The sequence below is a fragment of the Ornithorhynchus anatinus genome, chromosome X5 (genome assembly GCF_004115215.2).
Source record: "Ornithorhynchus anatinus isolate Pmale09 chromosome X5, mOrnAna1.pri.v4, whole genome shotgun sequence".
NCBI lineage: Eukaryota > Metazoa > Chordata > Mammalia > Monotremata > Ornithorhynchidae > Ornithorhynchus > Ornithorhynchus anatinus.
The window spans coordinates 58,485,740-58,509,992 of NC_041753.1; the positions used below are offsets into that span (position 1 = coordinate 58,485,740).

Consider the following 24,253-nt stretch of genomic DNA (forward strand, 5'->3'; position numbering starts at 1 on the left):
ATAATTAAGATTCATGAGTACGAAAATCCATGCCCACACACATACAAATCCAAACAAGCAAAATTCTAGCCCAGCTCTTTTTCACAATAATCCTAGAACTCCCGGGGGTATTCTGAAAAGACTTCTGTGCTTTTTCGGGGCTTGGTATTTTAATCTAATTTAGCTCTTCATTCCCTGAAATTTCAATGACTACTTTTCCAAGGAGGCCCCAAAAAATAGAACCTGGGAAAGTTCACTTAGTCCCTAAACAGTGTTTGATGCAGACATACATATGGGCTTGGTATGTGTGTGGTTTTTCTTTTTTCTTCTAAGAACTATAGTCCCAATTGATTTCAATCACTTATCAGGGTATCTGATTGAGGGAGTGTTCAGCTGCAGCTTTTAGAAAGGGAAATAAGACTCTATAGTACACAAATGGAATGGACCAGAGTTTCTGCTCCACTCAGGAGTCCCCTGAAAACAATACACATTTCTTTTGAAGTTACCCTGAGTGTAAAATAGACTATTTGTGATTTCTACCCACCATAGGCTCGATTAACTAATTTTGGAGAATGCCATTCCATAAATATGCCAAAATGAAACCTACTCAACCATTCCAATCATTTTACCTCAAAAAGTATAATCCTAGATTTTAGAGAATGAAAACTTTAAAAGGGACAAATATCCAAGGCATAGTCTCATGCCAATGAAATTTCGGAGAGCCTTATCAACAAATGCCATTTTTTGCCCTGCCACACAATTGCGAACCCGAGGATTTCCACTTTGAACAGCTACTTTCAAATGCTATTAACTTGATCAACATTCACCTCACAAAGACTCAACAGAACTTCATATCTGGAGGCAATTGCTTTTCTCCAATTGCTTTTTTTCCCCCTGAGTGATGAGGATAAACAGCTCAAATTGCAACATGCTGTGGATTTTAATGGGGGCTCTGAATAATTCAACACACATACAATTTTTAAACTATCAATCAGTGGTATTTATTGAGCGCTTACTGACTGCGGAGCACTGTACTAAGTGCTTGGGAGAGTACAATATACCAGAGTTGCTAGACATTCCCTGCTCACAAGGAGCTTAAAGTCTAGAGAACTACCATTCGTGTCCATTATACACAGGCAGGCAGAAGTTCCCACCGCACGGCAGTATTTTTGAAAGCCACAGGGATGAATATTGATTGCAAGCAGATTTATGTCAGCACATGATCTGTGACAGACTGTGGCAATTCAAATGCCTATATAATTGACGGGCCTGGTAAAGACTTTTTAATCTGTGAGACAAAAATTTTCCAGGCCAAAACTGCCAAGGCAATACTTTATTCCTTCAGTCTTTCATTCAAATATTAATAAATTTGCAAGGGACTAGATTAACTGGCATCACAAAAACTAAAGATGGCATGTTCACTCCCGTCAAGCTGCTTATAACCTAATCAGAGATGACTGGCAGACAACATACAGTAAGAGGATGAAATAGTCAAAGCACAGTACGCACTAAATACAGAACCACACACCATGGAAGGAAGACAGTGGTGGGGTAGTGTTTGGGGCGGGGGGGGGGGTCTAGACCTCTCTATAGATCATCCTTTTCTCATGATAGTTCCTTCAGGCAAAATATACACAACGAGACATTTAAAGGTAAACTCTAGCCCATTTTCTGAATTGTGTTCCTCACATGAATTCACCTGTTCTTCTGTAAAATGTAGTCTTGGTGTTGAAAACAGTAGGGCCTACCTTAAAATTTGAATGAACTCTGTTGTTATAAAAAATGCCTAAAGGTGTAAGCTCAGCTTTGGTCAGTCCAAGCAGTTTACTGGATTCTCCCGTAGGTACCTTGTGGAATAAATACCATATTCCAGCATCCTATAATCAAAAGAAGAGATCATTAAGATATTATTACTGAGAGGCCTTTTGGCTTGGTTTCGTGTGACATTTCCCCAAGACATTTTCTACTTTGTAAACAATTGTAAAAAATTTATGATTCAGTATAAGAAAAGATGAGGGGGTGAAAAAAACCTCACCTAGCACATTTAGTTACACCAGACTTTTAAAATGAATGTCATTTTGGGCTCTGAAATAGGTAAGAGAGAGATGGTTGGATTATGCTACCAAAATGTTTAGTCTTATCACTCTAATGTAGTACCTCTCTCTGGCACATTTAGGAAAGGATCATTTCACCTAGACAGTTACAAATGTCATATCAATGGTATTCAATAACCACCACGGCGCTCTATTAAGCACCTGGACGAGTACACCAGAAGTCCAAAGTTATGGTCTCTGTCTAGTGGGAGAGTCAAGGAGACAGAATTTATTGACAAAATGAGGGAATTGGAGAAAGAACAAGAATACTACAGGTAGCATGGACCTGTCAGTATGAAATAGCTGAATTGAATGTACAATTGTTTCTACATAGATTACGATGATGGCTTTTTCCTGTCGTGAACAATGGATGAGCTTCAGTTCTGAGTCTTTATTTTTATGATATTTGTTAAGCACTTACTCTGTGCCAGGCACTGTACTAAGCACTGGGGTAGATGCAAGCTAATCAGGTTCGGTGCAGTCCATGCCCCACATGGGATTCACAATATTAATCCCCATTTCTCGGCTGCGGTAACTGAGGGCTGGAGAAGTTAAGTGACTTGCACAAAGTCATGGAGCAGACAAGCAGCGATGGGATTAGAACCCAGGCCCCGAGCCTTCTGGATGGAAACTGATTATAGTGCTAGTAGTTTCCACTGTCCCACACATGCTCTCTCTCTTCCTGACCAGTCACATTCCCATTGGTGCAAAGTGGAACACACATGCAAAAGTGCTTAAGGGAGGCCATTGGGGTGACGCAATTTGGGGTGCTGGGAATTAAACCAGGAGAAAACCTCTTGAAGGGGATGGGATTTTTTTAAGAGGGTTTTGAAGATGGCGAGAGCTACAGTATGATGGATTTGAAGGAGAAAGGTGCTGCAGATGCAAGGGGCCAGAGCGAGCAAAGGGTCGAAGGAGGGAAAGTCAAGAGGGAGGACCGGTTGGAAGGTGAGCTTGGGAAGAATGAAGGGTGCGAGCTGGGGAGTAGCGGGTGAAGAGAGGCTGAAACGTAAGATAGAGAAAGTTAGCAGAAATCCTTGAGGTCGATGGTAAGCAGTTTCTACTTGATGAGGAAGGAAATGTATGGCCACTGGAGGCTTTGGAGGAGAGAAGAGATGTGTGCCAAGCCGTATGTTAGAAAGATGGTCCGGCCAGCAGAGCAGTACAAACTGAAGTGGGGAGACGCACAAGGCTGGCAGACTAGTAAGGAGGCTGAGGCTGTGTTTTGGGATATGAGGAGAGCAACTGAAGCATGGTGACAGCTGTTTCAGTGGAAAGGAAGAAGTGGACTTTTACTCTCTGAATTTGAGCAATGCTGTTTTTCCCCTACATTTTAAAATCTGAAAATAATTCTTCCCACAAAAAAAAAAAATCAGGGCACCAAAAATGAATGATGCAATACCAGTGGATGTTCAAGTCAAGTCCTATTGGCTGTTGTTCTGACAAGCAGTGTGCACTCTATTCCCTTGTTTCACTACAACCCTGATGTGCTTCATGTCTGAAAAAAAATTTCCCTCAAGAAAAACCACCAGTTGGAATCTTAGCTGGCCTTGAAATCTTATTCATTTTAGAAGAGAGTAACTGTATCTAACAGAAGCTGGAGAATTCTGAGTGCAGAAAATGCTAAAGATCATGTGTGAAGATACTAAAGAAATGCTATAGATCACTCTTAGAAGAAAGCCATGGTCCTATTTACTTACCATTATTTACCATTAATGTGCAGGAGAGAACATTTATAATCCAAGTTTGAAAAAAAAAAAAACAAGAGGAAATTTAAAAATATTTAAGAATATTGTCCTGAAGAATCTGGAAAGCAAGTGGAGAAAGTAGGCAAACTAAAACATAGTTTTCCTTTAGAAAAGCCCCAAATTAGACTTTGCTGATAGATTATTTGGGGAAATGTTTGTCTTTAATCCTGTCTACAAGACAAAGTTGATAGTACAGAAAAAGAACATTTGAGGCCAGCCGTGGAAGGAGGTGGAGCTTGATACAGCTGCAGGCAGATCTTGCAGGCTGAAAAAACCAAGAGTAACAACTGTAGCAATCTGGGACTCAGAAGCCCACAGCTGTTTCCTGCAGCTCTAAAACAGGTAAAGGGGAACTTAGTACAAGGTCAGTGAAAAGGTGTACAAAGAAGAAAGGGTTTGATTTACTTTTGCTAATAAAGATTCTGCCAAACACTGCCTTTTCTGGAATGGTTTCTCTAGGTAGAGAGAAAAGCATAGTGGCACAAGAATGAAAGGGCCAGAGAAGAGCATGGCCTAGTAGATAGAGCATAGGTCTGGAAGTCGGAAGGACCTGGATTCTAATCCTGTCTCCATCACTTCCTGCTGGGTGACCTTGGGCAAATCACTTCATTTCTCTATGCCTCAGTTACCTCATCTGTAAAATGGGGATTGAGACTGTGAGCCTCACATGGGACAACCTGATTACCCTGTATCTACCCCAGAGCTTAGAACAGTGCTCGGCACATAGTAAGCACTTAACAAACACCAACATTGTTATTATTATTATTGTTACCCCAGGTGAATGCACCCCATAGCACAATATATATATAACCTTTCTTCACAATTTCAAGAACTGTTTCCATTGGGTTGTGCACTCTCCTCCATGGTTCTCCAAATACATATGAGAAATTATTTTACCCAGAATTCAGATAGGTCAAAAGATGGATGCTTTTAGACTTTTTATGTCATCTATGGAGAGAGATGTATCTTCCCTGTAAACATTTCAGGGTTTAAGATGCTACTAGGCACAACAAAAAGAAACAGGATCTTGTCGCCATATTAACAAATTCAATTTTTCCACAGAATGCCTGAAATTTACTGAAAATTGATTTTCTTGAGCAACATTATCTTTATAGGAGGAATTACAGACATTCTCCTCGTGCTGTTAGTTTGCCAGAGAAGACTCTGCTCTTTAGTAAACCTTTTACCACAAGCTAGAATATTTTAAGATATATTTAAATCTCCTAGGGGGGGAAAAAAACAAGCCTTTTCCTTCTTTGTAGTGCTCTTCCCCACCCTTTTCCTTCATTTTTTAAAAACTGGACCCTGCCCTTCTCTTTGGGAAAAATTAGGAAATGTTAAGAGGGCATATTAGAGGTCCTGTGCCAATCAGACTATATCTACTCTGACCAAATATAGCTTAACAATAATAATAATAATAATGGTGGTATTTAGTAAGCACTTACTATGTGCCAAGCACTGTTCTAAGCATTGGGGTAGATACAAGGTAATTAGGTTGTCCCACAAGAGGCTCACAGTCTTAATCCCCATTTTACAGGTGAGGGAACTGAGGCCCAGAGAAGTTAAGTGGCTTGCCCAAGGTCACACAGCTGACAAGTGGCGGAGCCAGGATTAGAACCCATGACCTCTGACTCCCAAGCCCATGCTCTTTCCACTGAGCCATGCTGCTTCTCTAAGATTTATAAACTTTGTATTAGGTTGTAGAGCTGTGGAAAACTATTTTCTAGCCAAAGAAACAAAAGTGCGACACTACAGAGCTGACATTTGTGACTGCATTTTATAAGTCAATCTGTTCAAGAAAGAGAAGCTAAGCTCCTTGAGGACAGAGAACATAGCTCTTCGTTATTCTGTACTTCCTGAGCACCTAGTATAGTGCACTGCACCAAATGGGTGGCCAATAAATTGCTAACACTACTACTCGGTCTCCCTGCTCAAGCTTTTGACCCATCTTGATCCAAACTCGAGACTCAAATGTGACAGTTAAAACTAGGGAAGCCGTAAGAAATCCTGGACACAGAAGGCACACAGCACACTAACAATACACACTGGAGGAGGGTCAAAAGAAGTCTTGATATCAGTATGGCTGCACTCCGAAGACCTATTGTTCCCAGCTGACTTATTATATACACTAATCCTTATATAGGGATTAATGATCTAGAAATGAGCCAAGAATTATTTTCTGTTCTTGCCTGAACAAAGTAGCTCAGTATTCTGACAAGACAGTTGGTATTCATACCAACCCAGGACACAGAAGAGATCGTCTACATAAAAGCACAACTGGGATTTGTAACATGCATTATTTGACAAGATGATTGGGTGGAGGGGAGGGAAGAGAAAGAGGGAGCACGCATGTGACTCACCTGTGAGCCTGCAGCTGCATTATTAATCAGATGATTGTTGGGGTGAGCAATCCAGAAAGTTGAAACAGCCCTGCAATGCATTGTTCAAAAATAAAGTCATGACTTCATAGCCTTCCTATTTGAATGGCAAATTATCATTACTCATTACTCAGCCCCTCATTAGGAAAGGTCAAGGTGATGCGCTGAACTGGTTTAACCAGTTTCTTCCCTCTGGTAATGAAGTTAGTGTTTTTGAAGAGAAATGTGAATCTTCCATTTGAGATTATATTTTTGCCAACAACCCTGCGATAACTCTGAAATCACTCCATTTGTGTGCGATGGATCCCATGTACACCCACATTTCCATAGGCTATCTAAAGGGCTGCTCTTCAAAAACACCCTAAAAGTCTCTTCAAAACTAGAGCACGCCCCAAATATACAATAGGTTAAAACAGGATATTCCGAACAGAGACCAGCTATCCCTTGTCTAGTTGATTTAGCCATGGCCTCCACGGGTCCTGATGGGGAAAGAGAGAGAGGCTTCCATGTCCTCTTTTTAAGTTTTTAAAATGTGGGAGTGTGTCTTCTTGGGTGGCAAGCTAAAAGAACGACTGTGGGTTTTTCTGGACCTAGGTGTATGTGTTGGGAGGATGGGGGAGGGTGCACCTGTGACAGACCTCCCCAAATTTCAGGCAGCTGAGCAACCCAAGCTCCACTAGCTCCTATATCCCCAATGAGTTTCTGTAAAAGAAAATTGCCTCCTGAGTTACAATAACAGCAATAAATCCAGGTTCAGCCAAATAGCTGGTCAATCTGGAATTGGTATACACAGGTGATTAATTTGGAGAGTGCCGAAGTAGCTGACTGAGAAATCTGGTTTAGACAAAAAAAAAACCACTGTTTGCTCATATTAAGATAGTTGACAGGATACCAAACAAACACTGCATACATTCCTTTAAAACACACAAAAACATGTCTTAGCATGTTTGTTTGGCAGAAGAGACTATTAAGTCAAACAGTTGACCGTATACCACAGAAAAAATACCTTAGGGAAATCTAGGCTGTCTAAAGGATTTCGCTCATCACATACACTCCAAAAGCTGCTTCAAAATGGCAACCCACCCCAAAATCAGTTAGCTCGCTGGCCCAGTACTCACATGCAATCTGTGGCAGGCACGGGAACGTAACTTCCAAACACTTTATCTCTAATGGCAGTGCACATGGTATTATTTCTGTCAGTGGGAAGGAGAGTGCCTGGTTTGGTGACGAGTCCAAGGTTGCGAAACAGAATATTCCTCTGTTCAATACCATCTTCCAAGAAGAAACAATGACCTAGTGTGTCAAAGCCAATGGTGTCTTTTATCTGTAGAAAGTTCATTATGTCATTAGTAAGAGGATTTATTGAGATTCAAGCAACAAGTGCTATTCAGTTTAACATGCTCTACACAATTGCAAAAGGAAGTCTCTGCCTTAGCCGTGATGGCAAAGTCAAATGTCAAGTTTTATTTATCCCCCGGTAATGTCATTTCCTTGGCCGGAGGATTTGGCTTACTGCAGTAAGAGAAGTCTATCTGAAGGCTCATTATACCGAAAACAGGCAGACGCATAGTGCAAAACCAACTATTTAAGCATGATTAAAAGGTCACCAACAAAACAGGGCACAAAGGAATTTGATTTGATAATGGGCCCGGGCCTCCACTTTTGAACACTAATTTGAGACTACCTACCAGCAAACCATTAGTGGCGTGAACAGAAATGCATCGGGAAAAGCAGTGATGGATAGAGAGGCCGTCCACATATGTCTGGGGTCTGTACCCTCCTTTGTCATCCACATCTCCACAGTGGTGAAAATGAACAGGGTAGCTACCAATTTGCTGCTGGCCCATATGCTTCAGTTCCACATGAGAAAGATGGACAGAGGAGAAATTTTTCTTTATCTAAAACACAAATCATCCACGGTCAATCGATTCCTTGTTGCCAGACCAAAACATATCACTTAGGGCATATGCAAATCCACCCGATTCACATTTCGTTTCTCTGAATCACAGAACCGCTTAGTAACTACGCAGACCACTTCTTGTCATAATTTCATAGATGCAGGATAGTAAGGCTCAACAGTCCTTGCCAGTTGATTGAAAACTTACTCTATTTACTCCAGTAACTATGGCACGACACAGAAAACACTCCTTCCCGTACATGAATAGGAGTTAGTTAATCCTGTTTCATTACCAGTTGGTTTCCACAACCACACTCACACAAAAGTGGACAGGCAATAATCAGAACATTTTACAATGATGACAATGATTATTATGGCACTCGCTAAGTGCTTACTGTGTGCTGAACACTGTACTAAAGCACTGGGGTAAAGATAATCAGGTTGGATACACTCCCTGTCCAAACATGGGACTAACAGTTTAAGTAGTTCGAAGTGGGGTTTAATCCCTATTTTACAGATGAGAAATGTGAGACACAGAGAAATCAAGTAACTTGCCCCAAATCACACAGCAAACAAGTGGTGGAGCCAGAATTAGAACCCAGGTCTGCTGACTCCAAGGCTCATGTTCTTTCCACTAGGTCATGCTGCTGTGTGTTTTAACATCTGAAAATTATCTTTGCCTTCACCAAATTACAGAGCCCTCCAAAAAATCTTTACCAGCTCTTGCATCAATGACAACCCAAATATTCCCCTAACATACCCTTTCATTCACGAATGTTAGGGAGGTCTGTGTCAGTTATCACACTAACAAAATAAAATTGACCAAGATTTCAGAATGGAGTATAAGAACAATATCCAAAACACTAGAGCTTGTTCAATGGAGTGTACAAAAACTCCACTGCCTTCCCAATATGTTTTTACTCACCCATGATCCCAATGCATTATCTATTAGTACAACCAAATACAAATCTTTTTGTACCTAATCAAATGATTATAGGATTTCATGCTTAGAAAGGGAAAAAAAAGAAACCTCAGAACTACTTATTCTTATTCTCTAGCATGAACAAACTTGTTCCCAATGCCTCACATGGCTTAGTGGAAAGAACACAGGCTTGGGAGAAGGAGGTCATGGGTTCTAATCCCGGGTCTGCCACTTATCAGCTGTGTGACTTTGGGCAAGTCATTTCACTTCTCTGGGCCACAGCTACCTCATCTGTAAAATGGGGATTAAGACTGTGAGCCCCGTGTGGGAAAACCTGATGACCTTGTATCTACCCCAGTGCGTAGAACAGTGCATGGCACATAGTAAGTGCTTAACAAATACCATTATTATTAGTAGTAATAGTATTAGTAGTAGTTTAAATTCCCAAGAAGAGGTCAGGTGGAAATGACTCCTATTCCAGGGCCTTGAGCAACTATTTCTCCATCATTTTAATGGAGTGGTCAATCAGTGGTATTTACTGAGTGCTTACTGTGTGCACAGCACTAAGTGCTCAGTAGAATATAATACAACAGAGCTGGTAGACACAAGCCCTGTCCTCTAGGAGCTTAAAGTCTGATGGATGGTATTAAGAGATGGCATTAAGTCATTCTCCTTATAACGTGGGGGGAAGGGGAGTGTGTTCTTGATTAAAATCACATTTCTTCCAAGAGGCTTTCTCCAACTAAGCCCTCATTCCGTTTCCTCTCCCTTCTATGACACCTTTGCATTTGGATTTGTACCCTCTATTCACCCCGTCAGCCCCACAGCACTTACATATATATCTGTACATTTATTTATATATATATTATTTATATATTTATATCTCGCCCTCTAGATTGTCAACTCACTGTGAGCAGGGAACACGTCTACCAACTCTGTTATATTATACTCTCCCAAGTGCCTAGTACAGTGCTCTGCATACAGTAAACTCTCAATAAATACGATTGATTGATATCTGTAATTTATTTTAGTGTCTGTCTACCCCTCTAGACTATAAGCTCCTTGTGGGCAGGGAATGTCTATCAATTCTGTTGTATTGTAGTCACTCAAGAGTTTAGTACAGTGCTCTTGTACATAGTAAGTGCTCAATATATACGAGTGATTAATGCATTTCACAATGAAGGAAATGTGTGTTATATTTGGCATGTCAAGGACATGCACCCAACACTGCATCGCATTCTTTCCTGATAGATGACACTCTATCCAAAATATGTGGTGAAAACATTTCTTATGGAAGAACTGGGGATATCAACCAACCTGCCTTTAAGTAGCAGGAAAGCATTCTAGAAAATAATTCAACACTATGCATACCATGATGTGTCCCCCAAAGGTGTCATAATTGAAGAACTGACATTGGTTGTCACCATAGCAAGCTGTTTCCATCTCTCCTTTGATTATGACATTCCGGGTGAGAACCCCAACTTCTGCCCTCATGTCCACACCGTCCACGATTTCTCCCATGTGAAGGAACTGAGGGGTTTCTGTAGAGGGGAAAAAAAAAAGAAAATCAAGAGAAAACAAGTAAACCTGAAATTTCTCATGGACAAATGAACAAATGTAGCTCTCTCCCTTATATAACCCACACTACTCAGCAACACCACACACACTCCTTGTCCTCCCCTTCCTCCCCCACTTCTAACACTACATCAGTTATATGGAGAGGCAGAAAGCCAGAGGCAAGGTGATTTCAGCATGACAGAAATTCTCTCAGACTCTATGGCCTGAAGTTGTTTGTGTTTCCATGTGCCCATTAAATTCACATATCATTACATTTCTGCCACCTAGTTCTGCTCTGGGAAAAGGCACCTAAGCTATACCAGGCATGTATGGTCCCCGACCATTTGCTCGTGTTTTTAATGCATTCTTAATTTGGCTCCTAAATCATTTTTACTAAGGGGTTAACTTGCACTGTTCATTTTGCAAAACCAAGAAGGAAGAATATAAATCATATGGAGTTGGAAAGACTCTGACTTGTTAATGAGAGTGGGAATTTCCAGAGAACCCATGCCCGATGGCTTGGTGAAATCTCTCTTTGTGCACTCTGTCCTGCTTGAAGTAAAAAAGTAGGAAAAGTACAAGTCTAAAACATGTTAAAATGCAGGGATTCACCCATTCATGGTTTGGTGTTTTTTTTTTCTTTGTTCAAAAACTAGCAGAGGACTTCAGATCACCTTGTGGTTTCAATCCCCCTTCTTTCCAAATAAGTGCACACTGCACTTTGAGTTCACCAAAGAATAACCTTAACCATAGAAGGAGCTACTCATACAGCTAAGAGATCTTTATAACGCAAAATGAAGCCGATTTCAAATAGTTCGACACAACCTATGTTCGAATAGGTTCAATACTATGTTCAATACTATAATATTGTTCAATACTATAATATTGAATATAATAATAATAATGTTATAATATTGTTCAATAATATGTTCAATACTATAATAATATGTTCAATACTATTGAATGAATGAATGAAATAGTTCAACACAACCTATTATGTATTGCTCTCTCTCCAAATCAGCCTAAATGAGAATCCCTCTCAGACAGCAGGCTTGGTTCTATGGAAATTCACTTTCAGCACATTTCAAGAAGGAAAACCAATTTGAATTTCCTCCTTTTAGAAGGCTAGAGAGCTGGAGCTGAATCGGAAAGAGTTAAAAAAAATGGAGACTACCAACACAAAACGCACTGGTGCTCACCAGTTTGGCTTGCTTTCATTGTGTAGGGTCTCTTACAAGTGGAGAAGACTGCTTGTGACATTAGACCTCGATGCATCGGGGTTTGAGTCCCAGCTCGGCCACTGGCCTGCTGTGTGATCTTGGGCTAGTCATTTAACCTCTCTGGGCCTCAGCTTCCTCTTTTGCAAAATAGGGATAAAATAGATTGTGAGCTTTGTGCGGCAGAGTTACCATGTCCAATCTCATAGCCTTGTATCCACCCCAGAGTTTCGCATATAGTACTTAATCAATACCATAATTATTATTGCTTTTATCAAGTGGGGAAGGTGGGAGTTCTGGTTACCAAGGAAGCCTTCAGTTATAAAGTAGTGAGAATACATTTACAAAGACAAAGCATCAATTCTGTACCTTTGACTTTGACCTGATAATTGTTGCACTCAGGGCAGGGAAGGAGAGTAAATTCCTCCGCTTGGTACATTGAGTAGTCTGTGCTGGCAACCACAATCTGGTCTCCAGGTTTCCAGCTACTCACGTCATCCACCAGATGCAACTTCACTCCGTCTATGGCCTCTACTTGGAAGCTCGAAAGAGGCACCCCTAAAGAGTCAAACAAAAGTCACCTGTCAGTTTAAATGCTGTTGTATGCAATATCAGGACTCTGATGGCTGGTACTTAGGCTCTGAAGTTAGGGTAGACTAGGCCTCATAAGTTCTTTCCACATATTCTGAATGCTCTGATCAAACAGACAAGCCATCTGCCAGTTGGTAAACAGCTCTATTCTGCACACTAAAATATCTCCCAAAATGTTACCTTAAAACTTGGAGGCAGAAGTGATCCAACCAAGAGAAACTCTAACAAATCCACAACCCCACTAAATCAACATCTTTTGCTATCAACAGCCCCATAACAGGAACTTGGAGAACAGCTAAAAAGACACAGTCCCTGCCTTTAAGAAGCTTGCAGTTAAGATATTTTAAATTCCTCTTCTGATCCTAACTGAAATTCTAGATAAAGACTGAATCAGCTGATTTCTAATGCTGCAATTGAACCCACTGGACGCAAAGGACAATCAATCACTGGTATTTGCGGGTTTACCATGCTCAGAGCCCTGCACTAAGTGCTTGGGAGAATACCATTCCATAGACACAATCCCTGCCCTCGAAGAGCTTATTCTAGTGGGGAAGACATTAAAATACACTACAAAGAGGGCAAATGGCTGAGTATAAAGGATATGAATTTATGTGCTGTGGGGCTGGGGTGGGGTGAGTATCAGTGTGCTTAAAGGTGTGGCTGGGGGTGGGGAGAGAATCAAAGTGCTTAAGGCATTCAGACCCAAATGCAGAGGCAATGCAGAAGGGAGGGTGAATAGGTTGGGGAAATGAGGGGTTAGTCAAGGAAGGCCTCTTGGAGGAGATGTGATTTTAGAAAGGCTTTGAAGATGGGGAGAGTGGTTTTCTGCCATATATAATGCAGGAGGGAGTGTCAGGCCAGAGGGAGGATGGGAGCCAGAAGTGGGCAATGAGAAAGATAAGACTGAGGTATAGCGAGTAGGTTGGCATTACAGGACAGAGTGTGTGGGCTGGGTTGTAGCAGGAAATGAGAGATGTTAGGTACAAGAGTGGGAGCTGATTGAGTGCCTTAAAACCAACTGTGAGGAGGTTCTGTTTGACGGTCAGATATCTCTATCTACCAACAGAATGTATCTTGATCTTTTGAACTACACACTACTCAGATACCATCACTCTGGTCATCCTAAGCAGATACCGGTTAGGATCTACCAGAATGTTCACTGTGGCAAGGCGGACGTGACCGCTGTGCGTCTCGGTCCAGACACCCTACCCTCCTGGGGACTCGGAGAATGTGAGCCGATTGCTGTGAGCTTCTGGCTTCGTGGGATAACTGCTCCTTCCTTGTAAAACAAAACTTTGTTCTTCGCCACGCAGCTTAGACACTGAAATGCCGATCAAACTCCTAGGAAGATTTGTCAGCTTAACCTTTCATTCATTCATTCAATAGTATTTATTGAGCGCTTACTATGTGCAGAGCACTGTACTAAGCGCTTGGGATGAACAAGTCGGCAACAGATAGAGACAGTCCCTGCCGTTTGACGGGCTTACAGTCTAATCGGGGGAGACGGACAGACAAGAACAATGGCACTAAACAGCGTCAAGGGGAAGAACATCTCATAAAAACAATGGCAACTAAATAGAATCAAGGCGATGTACAATTCATTAACAAAATAAATAGGGTAACGAAAATATATACAGTTGAGCGGACGGGTACAGTGCTGTGGGGATGGGAAGGGAGAGGTGGAGGAGCAGAGGGAAAAGGGGAAAATGAGGCTTTAGCTGCGGAGAGGTAAAGGGGGGATGGCAGAGGGAGTAGAGGGGGAAGAGGAGCTCAGTCTGGGAAGGCCTCTTGGAGGAGGTGATTTTTAAGTAAGGTTTTGAAGAGGGAAAGAGAATCAGTTTGGCGGAGGTGAGGAGGGAGGGCGTTCCAGGACCGCGGGAGGACGTGACCCAGGGGTCGACGGCGGGATAGGCGAGACCGAGGGACGGCGAGGAGGTGGGCGGCGGAGGAGCGGAGCGTGCGGGGTGGGCGGTAGAAAGAGAGAAGGGAGGAGAGGTAGGAAGGGGCAAGGTGATGGAGAGCCTTGAAGCCTAGAGTGAGGAGTTTTTGTTTGGAGCGGAGGTCGATAGGCAACCACTGGAGTTGTTTAAGAAGGGGAGTGACATGCCCAGATCGTTTCTGCAGGAAGATGAGCCGGGCAGCGGAGTGAAGAATAGACCGGAGTGGGGCGAGAGAGGAGGAAGGGAGGTCAGAGAGAAGGCTGACACAGTAGTCTAGCCGGGATATAACGAGAGCCCGTAATAGAAAGGTAGCCGTTTGGGTGGAGAGGAAAGGGCGGATCTTGGCGATATTGTAGAGGTGAAACCGGCAGGTCTTGGTAACGGATAGGATGTGTGGGGTGAACGAGAGGGACGAGTCAAGGATGACACCGAGATTGCGGGCCTGCGGGACGGGAAGGATGGTCGTGCCATCCACGGTGATGGAGAAGTCTGGGAGCGGACCGGGCTTGGGAGGGAAGATGAGGAGCTCAGTCTTGCTCATGTTGAGTTTTAGGTGGCGGGCCGACATCCAGGTGGAGACGTCCCGGAGGCAGGAGGAGATGCGAGCCTGAAGGGAGGGGGAGAGGACAGGGGCGGAGATGTAGATCTGAGTGTCATCTGCGTAGAGATGGTAGTCAAGGCCGTGAGAGCGGATGAGTTTACCGAGGGAGTGAGTGTAAATGGAGAACAGAAGAGGGCCAAGAACTGACCCTTGAGGAACTCCAACAGTTAAAGGATGGGAGGGGGAGGAGGCTCCAGCATAGGAGACCGAGAATGATCGGCCAGAGAGGTAAGAGGAGAACCAGGAGAGGACAGAGTCCGTGAAGCCAAGGTGAGATAAGGTATGGAGGAGGAGGGGATGGTCGACAGTGTCAAAGGCAGCAGAGAGGTCAAGGAGGATCAGAATGGAGTAGGAGCCATTGGATTTGGCAAGAAGGAGGTCATGGGTGACCTTAGAGAGAGCAGTCTCGGTAGAGTGGAGGGGACGGAAGCCAGATTGGAGGGGGTCTAGGAGAGAATGGGAGTTAAGGAATTCTAGGCATCGATTGTAGACGACTCGTTCTAAGATTTTGGAAAGGAAGGGTAGTAGGGAGATAGGACGATAACTGGAGGGGGAGTGGGGTCAAGAGCGGGTTTTTTTAGGATGGGGGAGACGTGGGCATGTTTGAAGGCAGAGGGGAAGGAGCCCTTGGAGATTGAGTGGTTAAAAATAGAAGTTAAGGAAGGGAGGAGGGCAGGGGCGATGGTTTTAAGAAGGTGAGAGGGAATGGGGTCCGAGGCGCAGGTGGAGGGGGTGGCACTTGCGAGGAGGGAGGAGATCTCCTCTGAGGATACTGCAGGGAAGGATGGGAAAGTAGGGGAGGGGGTTGTTGGGGGGGAGGGGAGAGGCGGAGGGGTGACTTTGGGGAGCTCAGACCTGATCGTGTTGATTTTCGTGAGGAAATAGGTGGCCAGATCATTAGGGGTGAGAGATGTGGCAGCTGATCCCCCGCAACTGAACCTGTTGTGCTATCATAAGTGCCCACTCCTCAGAGGCAAAGGCCCCCACAGCTTTCTGGACTGGACTCTCAGCCTCATTCATCCCAGGTTTCTAATGACCTGCAATTTTCCCAATGGGGCTTGAACAAATCCCTCAGTAATGGCATTCTGGCTTGTTAGTCCTTTGGGCTCCCTTCACCCCTTAAATCCCTGCCCTCTTTTTGCTCTGGAACCCCAAATATGAAGCTGGCACCTCTACATATTACTAGCTGATTACACTACAACTGCATAACTGATGGGGCTGGAGCCCTAGTATAACTCTTGTGTATTAAGAAATCTTCTCTATCAAAGGCATAGATGCTGCTGCTGTCAGTGATGGGATTTTTCCAGAAACTTCTGCATCTCTCTCACATCTTCTAGATCACATGGCATAGTGCACAGAGCATGGCCCTGGGAGTCAGAAGGTCATGGGCTTTAATCCTGGCTCCACCACTTGTCTGCTGTGTGATCTTGGACAAGTCACTTCACCTCTCTGTGCCTCAGTTACCTCATTTGTAAAATGGGGAACGAGAAGGCTGTGAGCCCAACGTGGGACAAGGACTGTGTCCAACCCGATTTACTTGTATCCACCCTAGTACTTAGTACATTATAGCCTGAGAAGCAGCGTGCTTAGTGGAAAGAACCCGGGCTTGGGAGTCAGAGGTTGTAGGTTCTAATCCCGGCTCTGCCACTTGTCAGCTGTGTGACTTTGGGCAAGTCACTTCACTTCTCTGTGCCTCAGTTCCTTCATCTGTAAAAGGGGGATGAAGACTGTGAGCCCCACATGGGACAACCTGATGACCTTGTATCTAGCCCAGCACTTAGAACACTGCTTGGCACATAGTAAGCGCTTAACAACTACCATCATTATTATTATTATTATTATAGCCTGGCACATAGTAAGCACTTAAATACCATAATTATCATCATCAGGGCAAATTTACCGAAACAATGAAAACCACTTGATAAGGCATAAACGATGTACTAGATAGTCTTGAATCAAAGGCCTCCATGATTCCTCACATTTCAAATCAGTTTGGGGATTCACACTATTTATCTGCTTCTCATCAGGTAAACAAAATTCAGAATGCTCTCCTGCCACCCCCCAAGTATAAGATAAAAACAAAGAGGTGGTTAGAAGCTCAATGATAACAGCACCAGCAGCTGCAAAAATCTCAACAGCTTTATATCCAGACTGGGAACTGGAAACGCTCCAACCAAGACTCATGGAGTTACACGTAACATCTCCCCCGATTTCAATGAGGCTCTACGTTTTATAATCTCCGGGTGAGTAACCACACTTGAACGGGTATTCAGGAACAAGCCCAGAAGACGACCGAGAGTTTGACTCCTTAATTCTTCACTCTCCTGCCCTCTGGAGAAGACGTAACCCAGTGCTGGGTTATTATCTCCAATAAGCAGCACAACAGAGGAAGGAAGAAAGGAAATCAAGTCATCCTACTTCCTCTGTGAGAAGAACTTCCATCCTTTCCAGAGAGGTGGTATCCCAGAAAACATGAAAAAGAAGGAATATCCTAGAGTAGCTGCTTAGACAAGAGGAGAAATTGTTTCAGCTTTTGCTTTGGGACTGAACTGAACCAGTTAGGATGCTTCGATCTACCACACAGTCACATATTCCGAGGCTGAACTTTCATGATTTTCTCCCTGTTCACTCAAATCTCCTTTTAAGCAGGAGAAGTAGTCCTGGTTTCGCGGGGTGATGCATACATTCCTTTTGAAAAAACCAAGCCACTTTGGAAGTGCCACCCCCTTTAAAGCATCTCTTCCGACCCACTAGAGTAGTTGCTACATCCCAATTAAGTGTATTGAAATGTCTTCCCCAGTTAAATGCCTCAAAAATCGAGGCTCATTTTCATATGGAACATGGTGACCTGGCCTTGTAAAGAAGCAGGAATTCACTCTCCTTGGATACCTAAAAAATTGGGGCTAGTAAATTTTTACTCCGCCTTGCCTTCATCTGATTTTAGGGAAAAAAAAGAGTAGGACCCATGCTTTGCAATATTATTTTCTGATATACTTAAAGAAAGGGAATCAATCGATGGTGCTGTGGAGCCCATACTGAGTGCAGAGCATTATATTAAGCTTTTGGGAGAGTACATCAGAAGCAGAATACACATTCCCCTCCCTCAAAGAGCTTAAAGTGTAATTGGTGGGGTGAGGGGGGAGATACAGACAAGATACATTTACAAATAGTGGGAGCCAGAGGAATTAAGATATAGTAGGTAGTAGTATGACTGTCAAGATGAAACAGCAGAACCATTGAATCCATAAGTGCTGAGGATGGGTGTAAATACAGAATAATTGTTAAAGGTGGCTATTGGCTTGATGTGACTTGAGGTGTTGGGAATCAATTAGGAAAGGCTTCCTGGAGATGTGATTTCAGGAGGGCTTTGAAGATGGGGAGGAGGGCTACTCTCTGGCAGATTTGGACAGGAGGGGTCGGGGGAGAAAAAGTTCCAGGCCTGGAGAATAGCATGAGCAAGTGGTTGGAGATAGGAGAGTTGAGTGTGAGTTATAGTTGATAGGTGAGTGTGGGAAGGGTGAAGAAAGTGCCCTGGGGAGTAGTGGGGGAAGAGAGTGAATACGTATGGTGGGGAAAACTGGTGGAGAACTCTGAGACCAGGTTTTGTGCTTGATGCAGGGGGTAATGAACAATTACAATCTGTCATCGGTTTATTTTCCATAAGTGTAGGTTGAATATTGAGATGCTGTTCTGGATCTTAGCCCTGGTGCAAAAGTTGGGCTCTGAAGGTAGGGCTGGTAAAAACCTTATGGACTGGAAGAGGATTTGGAACTCAAAAATCAGATCTTGCTATCCGGTGTATTATATTTCCATTTACTAATCATGGCCTACTATGTTTCTAGATCCTAACCCAACTAGGAGAGCCAGGCCTGATCCCATGTGGTTTTCTGGGCCCCGGAATCCTATACTAACCAGCCACACAACTGTACTTCAGTCTTTTGTTATTGCTGCTGTACGCTCTCAGACCCCTCCACTGCATCTGAAAAAAGCTTCCATGGTAACTGCAACCTTCCCTTCCACTGAAGGACCCTGCTCCATTGGACTAAATCAGAATAAAAGCTGCTGTCACTCTCAACAACAACCCCCTCCCCCTACACACACACACACACACACACACACACCCGTCAACCATGCTGCCTCCCCGAGAACCGGCACCGGTTCTCCCCCTCCACATCGTCGAGGAGATTCCAGCCCATCCTATCTTTCACCACCCAGTGGGAAAGAGAACAGCACCTAATGCATGAGGCCACATAAGCTCGGGAAAGCTGGAGGCTGCCATAATGGTTGCTGTGGCTACGGGTACGCCTGGGACTCCGAACGGTGAGGAGCCTGAAATTCTGCTCCTCTAGTCACGGCACCCTGCTGACTGTCACTGTGCATCTGTCTGGGCTGTGTCAATGTTTCATCGCTCTTGATGGGTCTGTCTCCAGTTCTTTGTCCCCACTTATACTCTTAAACTGTAAGCCCCCCAAAGGACAGGGACCAAGTCTAAATCCCACCTGTTTATTCCCTCCCAGTACTTAGAAGTTCACAGTGAGTGTTTACACAATACTATTACCGGAAACACCCTACAAGAACAGAACTTTGAAGCTTCCAACTAAGAAAAGGGCCTTGCCTTTCAATTGAGTGATGCAGTGTTAATACTTTTGAGATGCACATTCCTACCTTCATTCCATTCGCTACAAGCGGTCACGGCAAACCTCTGACCATCCACTGTGGAAAATTCTCTTTGAGCCAAGGCTTTCCCTCCGGTACTGTGGTTTTCATAGTTTCTCACTGATTCGTTGCAAGAAGCAGTTCCAATGACACCAACCAGAGCCCAGGCTTGCCTAGAAAGAGAAAAGCACGCTTTGAACCTTTGTCTTCCCAATGAACCATGTCCTTTATTGAGACTGTTTACTCTGAGCCATTTTAATCCTTTTAAAGAAATTCACCACCCAAGTCTTCACGCTTCTTCCAAAATCCCTTGGGGTTGTAATTCCAAACTGCAATTAAAGAAAAGAAATGCCTCATGGAAGGAAATACACACTCAAGCAAGTTAGTTGTCCATCCAGCTCTGCAGGAGGTGAGACACTCTGGGCATTTTTCCCTAAATTAATAAATTTTCCCTGTCCTCAGAAACACCCATCCACACCCACACAAACCCTCTTCTGGAAGCAAGTTAACTTTTTTTCCTCCCTTTTCAAATGAAGTATTTCTCACCTTTTTAATAAAAGTCAGTTTTAGACTCTTACACCCACAGATTAGAGGTTTCAGGTCATTCTAATAACTTTCCTCTATGTAATCTCCAAAGTAGCTAAAAAAGATGTTATACTGCTAATAATGAAGGTTTGTTTAAACACAGTTACTATTCTTTTAATATAAGTGAGTGTTTTAGCACTAATCTCTGAGTTCTTGAACACAAAACTGGTAACAAAAATCTCAGCTGCAGTTCAATCAAGCAGGGAACAAGAAAAAATAAAGATCTTGACTCAAGACAACCCAGTCAATGATTGAAAAGAAAAAGATCACTTCCTCTTAATAAAAGACCAAACAGAATTTGTCTGTGCCAGCCAGATGGCTTACTATTCACTGATAAAAGTAAAAAAAAAAAAAAAAAGAAAAAAAAAAGCACAGGCATGCATAACCATATACACACCACACCCACACTCTCCTACCCCGGATTAACTGGTTTTTGGCTGGCAAAGGACCATATTTCTATTTATATCACTTGATACAATAAGAAGAATCAAGAGAAAAGTGTTCCAGAATTAAGGCCTCCTGTTTGGAAGGAAGGAAGAGGAAAGTGATGAAAGAACTTCCACTTATTTACCAGAACTGCCTCAGCAATTAGCCGTGACACTGTTCTATTCCACTGGCATTATCACCAACATCACCCCCTCCCACTTTCCTCCTCTGGAAGAAAATTTCAATGGAAGAGAACATTATCTTCACAAAGGAGAGTGTTTATGTGTGTTGGAGATAATGCCAGTAGAATGGAACACTGGCAACGGTTCATGACTGTTCTATTTCTCCATCTACTCTGGAAAATGAGTGGATGTTCAGAGGGCGGGGGAATGTCACAATCCAGTTGTTAAACCAAAAAGGCATTACTGTTGGAAAACACGGTTTCGCACACCTCCAAGTAATTGATTTCAAGAAACAGAGTCAGTAATCAGACGTTTCAGAGCTGCAGCCAAATCGTGGGATAAGAAAATAGTCATTACACTTTTGCAACTGGAAGAAGCTACAGAAATGTTACTCGCACTACTTTGTCACTATGTATTATTCACTTTAAGCTTCCAATGGATAATACGGTACCACGGCCCCATTTGGGAAAGAAATACTGGCCGTTTTCAGCCTTCCCAAACCAAGGGTGCTTTTGTACCCTGACACGAAAGGAATTTGCCAGATCTTTCGCTTAAACATTGAGCAACATTGACCAACATTGAGCCAAGTAGCCAGAGTGATTCCCGGTTTCGGTTTGCACACGGGCATTCGATCATGGCTAATCAGGTCATGTCATAAGAACGATCTCATGTGTCCATTTTCCCCCACCCCACTTCAATTGTTTCCCCAGTGAGTTGGACCCCATTTACTGCTTGAAGTTTCAGGTTTACTATCACTTCCTACCCCCAAAGATGCCAGCATTAATAAGAACCATAGCCAAGCACCGGTTTCTGTTTTGGGTGGTTTGAGGTAAGAAGTACTTGCAGAATGTAAGAGTCCAAAAACAAAATTATGTTCCCTTTCCTTGCACACCCCTTCCCCAGCCCCTTAGATCCCTCTGACAAACTGTGCTGCTTTCAACATGAAGATGACTTTACCTAGCTCAGCCTGGAAAGTAAAAATAGATTTCAACAGAAACACTCCTCTGACCTTTCCACTCACAAATTATCCAAAGATGACTCAAGTATGGTTTCTTATTCTGTTCCAGTGGATAAGGGTGGCTTGCTCTCACAGGATCTTTCCTATGAAGCTCTGGTGAACCCGGCCCCTCCCCTCTTGCCCTTTCACAGGACACTTCTCAATCTGCACCTGGAAGTTCTGAAGGAAAAGGAGGATTCAGGATGAGGGGGGCTGGAAAGAGGGGAGTGGGAGGAGATGAGGAAGAATGGTAACTGTGACATTTGTTAAGTGCTTATTCGGTGCCAAGCATTGCACTAAGCACTGGGATGGGCACAAGATAAACAGGCTGGACACAGTCCCCGTCCTACATGGGGCTCAGTGTCTAAATCAAAGAGAAGGAGCTTAGAACCAAGTTATTTTTACCTGTAACTCAATCCTTTGATCAGATTACTTCCCAGAAGATTCTGGATGGTTTGCTTGGTTTCAATCTGTAAGTTTTTGACGGCTGAATCTCCTACAGCTATAGCAATGATACGACCAGGATCTTGGGCTTTTAAAAAATCTTGAAGTCGCCTGCTCTCGTTCTGGTACTCGTGTGTATCAAACCTATCAATCACCAAAACTTCTGCCGTGTCTTGATCGATCACTCTCAAGTTGAGGCCACGGAGGAAAGGCTTTTCGAAGGTGTAAGAACCAGAGGCCAGCCCTGAGGAATGCAGCGTCTTTGCCAACAAGGTCCAAGACAGTTTCCAAGCCCCATGCAGTTCCAGCGACCCCCCAGCCTCCACACCAATAAACTTCTTGCCAAATGTTGGCCTACTGTCACCTTCATCTGACTTGCCATACAAGGCAATCGTCGCTTTGGATCTGTAGCGGCATTTGTCTGCTCCAATATGAAGCGCTCCACCATCCTTGATCAGGATGTAACGAGTTCTTAGAGTAATATTTCTGGATCCATCTTTTTCATCTCCAAAGACAAGTAATCCTGTAAGGAATCACACTTCTATGAAGCAACTGACAAGGTACCTCTCTGAGCCATAAGGACACGGATTTTACCTTTAAGAATGGGACAAAAACAACAAAGCCACTTCCACATTTTGAGAGGGAGGAAGAAGGGTAAAGCTGCTACAAGAAATTGGTTTGAGATTTTAAACCAGGCTTCCCATGAACATATAGAAAAAAAGTCAACTGACCAATGTAGATATGCATTCAGTTCAAGTAACTAATGTTCAGATACACTCTGGTTACTCACCTTTAATGGGGATTCTCACAAAGTAGATAACTGTGTTTCGTGATCCTATATAATGAGCTTTTTGCACGAATTGAAATTGTCTTAAGTGGAGAAGAGTTTACAGTGTTCCTTCAATCCTCAAAGCTAATTCTAAATTTCTTGAAAGTTATTTTGATACACCCATACATACTGTACTTTTCCATCGCATCATCCTATTGGCCTGGTCTCATTCCAATCCATTAGCTACATCATGGATTCCAACAAAGACCTAAACCTTTGAGACTTCTCTGCTTCCTGCCTGTCAGAATGGTGAGACACCATGGGGATCTCTTTGATACTAACTGCAAACAAGTCCAGTGAACTTGCAGCAGTTCAATTTTACCAGGGTAATAAAGAGCAACTGCAAACAATCCAAAATTTTAAAAAAAGATTGCCACTCCCAAGAAAATGGCTTTGAACAGAGGAGAAAGCAGGCATTCCCCAAGATATAGTTCTTTTAAATGTAATAAGGAGTCAGACACACTCACACTCACTTTAAAGGAATGAGAAATGTGGTATGGAATTTGGAAGATAAGAGTTGAGTAAAAACCCACCATTTAGAGATATCCTAAAGCCCAGGGCCTGATTTTAATATAGTTCTACTCAGGGGCATTTGGGTGACAATAATTTTATCTCTTCATTTGTTTTAAGCAGTGTGGCTCAGTGGAAAGAGCAAGGGCTTGGGAGTCCGAGGTCATGGGTTCGAATCCCAGCTCTGCCACTTGTCAGTTGTGTGACTCTGGGCAAGTCACTTACCTTCTCTGTGTCTCAGTTACCTCATCTGTAAAATGGGGATTAAGACTGTGAGCCTCATGTGGGACAACCTGATTACCCTGTATCTACCCCAGTGCTTAGAACAGTGCTCTGCACATAGTAAGCACTTAACAAATACCAACATTATTATTATTATTAAATAGTTTCTTTAAAGAACAGATATTTAAAAACTTTTTTCCCTCCCTTTCACAATGTTATGTTTAGAACTCATCCTTAGTCTTTCATAATATACTACTGCTTATTTTTCTCTTCCCGTTTTCAAGTCCCTTTCAAACCCACATCTCTAATGTTTTTTTCTGTCAGCCTCCCTGATGATATGGCAAAAATAATGTTTGCCACTCGCTTTATGGTGTAAAAAGGCTCTTCTGCTACCACTGTTCTAAAGATAGGCAAAGAGTAGCAGCATGCCTTAAGGAAAAAGACTATGGGCCAGGGAGTGAAGGGACGGGGATTCTAAT

General features: G+C 43.1%; 1 protein-coding gene across 2 annotated transcripts in view; it reads right to left on the reverse strand.

Moving 5' to 3' along the window:
- The window catches only part of CEMIP2 (cell migration inducing hyaluronidase 2), a 90,596-nt gene that overhangs the window by 35,265 nt on the left and 31,078 nt on the right, over positions 1-24,253 (reverse strand). For both annotated transcript variants that reach the window (XR_003756005.2, XM_029055593.2), the window contains exons 4-11: positions 22,175-22,736; positions 19,589-19,752; positions 12,161-12,349; positions 10,389-10,558; positions 7,887-8,096; positions 7,317-7,522; positions 6,181-6,250; positions 1,728-1,856 (exon numbers count right to left, since the gene is read on the reverse strand). Coding sequence is in view for 1 of the 2 variants with exons in the window: in XM_029055593.2 (XP_028911426.1) it covers positions 1,728-1,856; positions 6,181-6,250; positions 7,317-7,522; positions 7,887-8,096; positions 10,389-10,558; positions 12,161-12,349; positions 19,589-19,752; positions 22,175-22,736 (1,700 nt within the window). In the remaining variant the exon portion in view is untranslated. The remainder of the gene's footprint in view (positions 1-1,727; positions 1,857-6,180; positions 6,251-7,316; positions 7,523-7,886; positions 8,097-10,388; positions 10,559-12,160; positions 12,350-19,588; positions 19,753-22,174; positions 22,737-24,253) is intronic.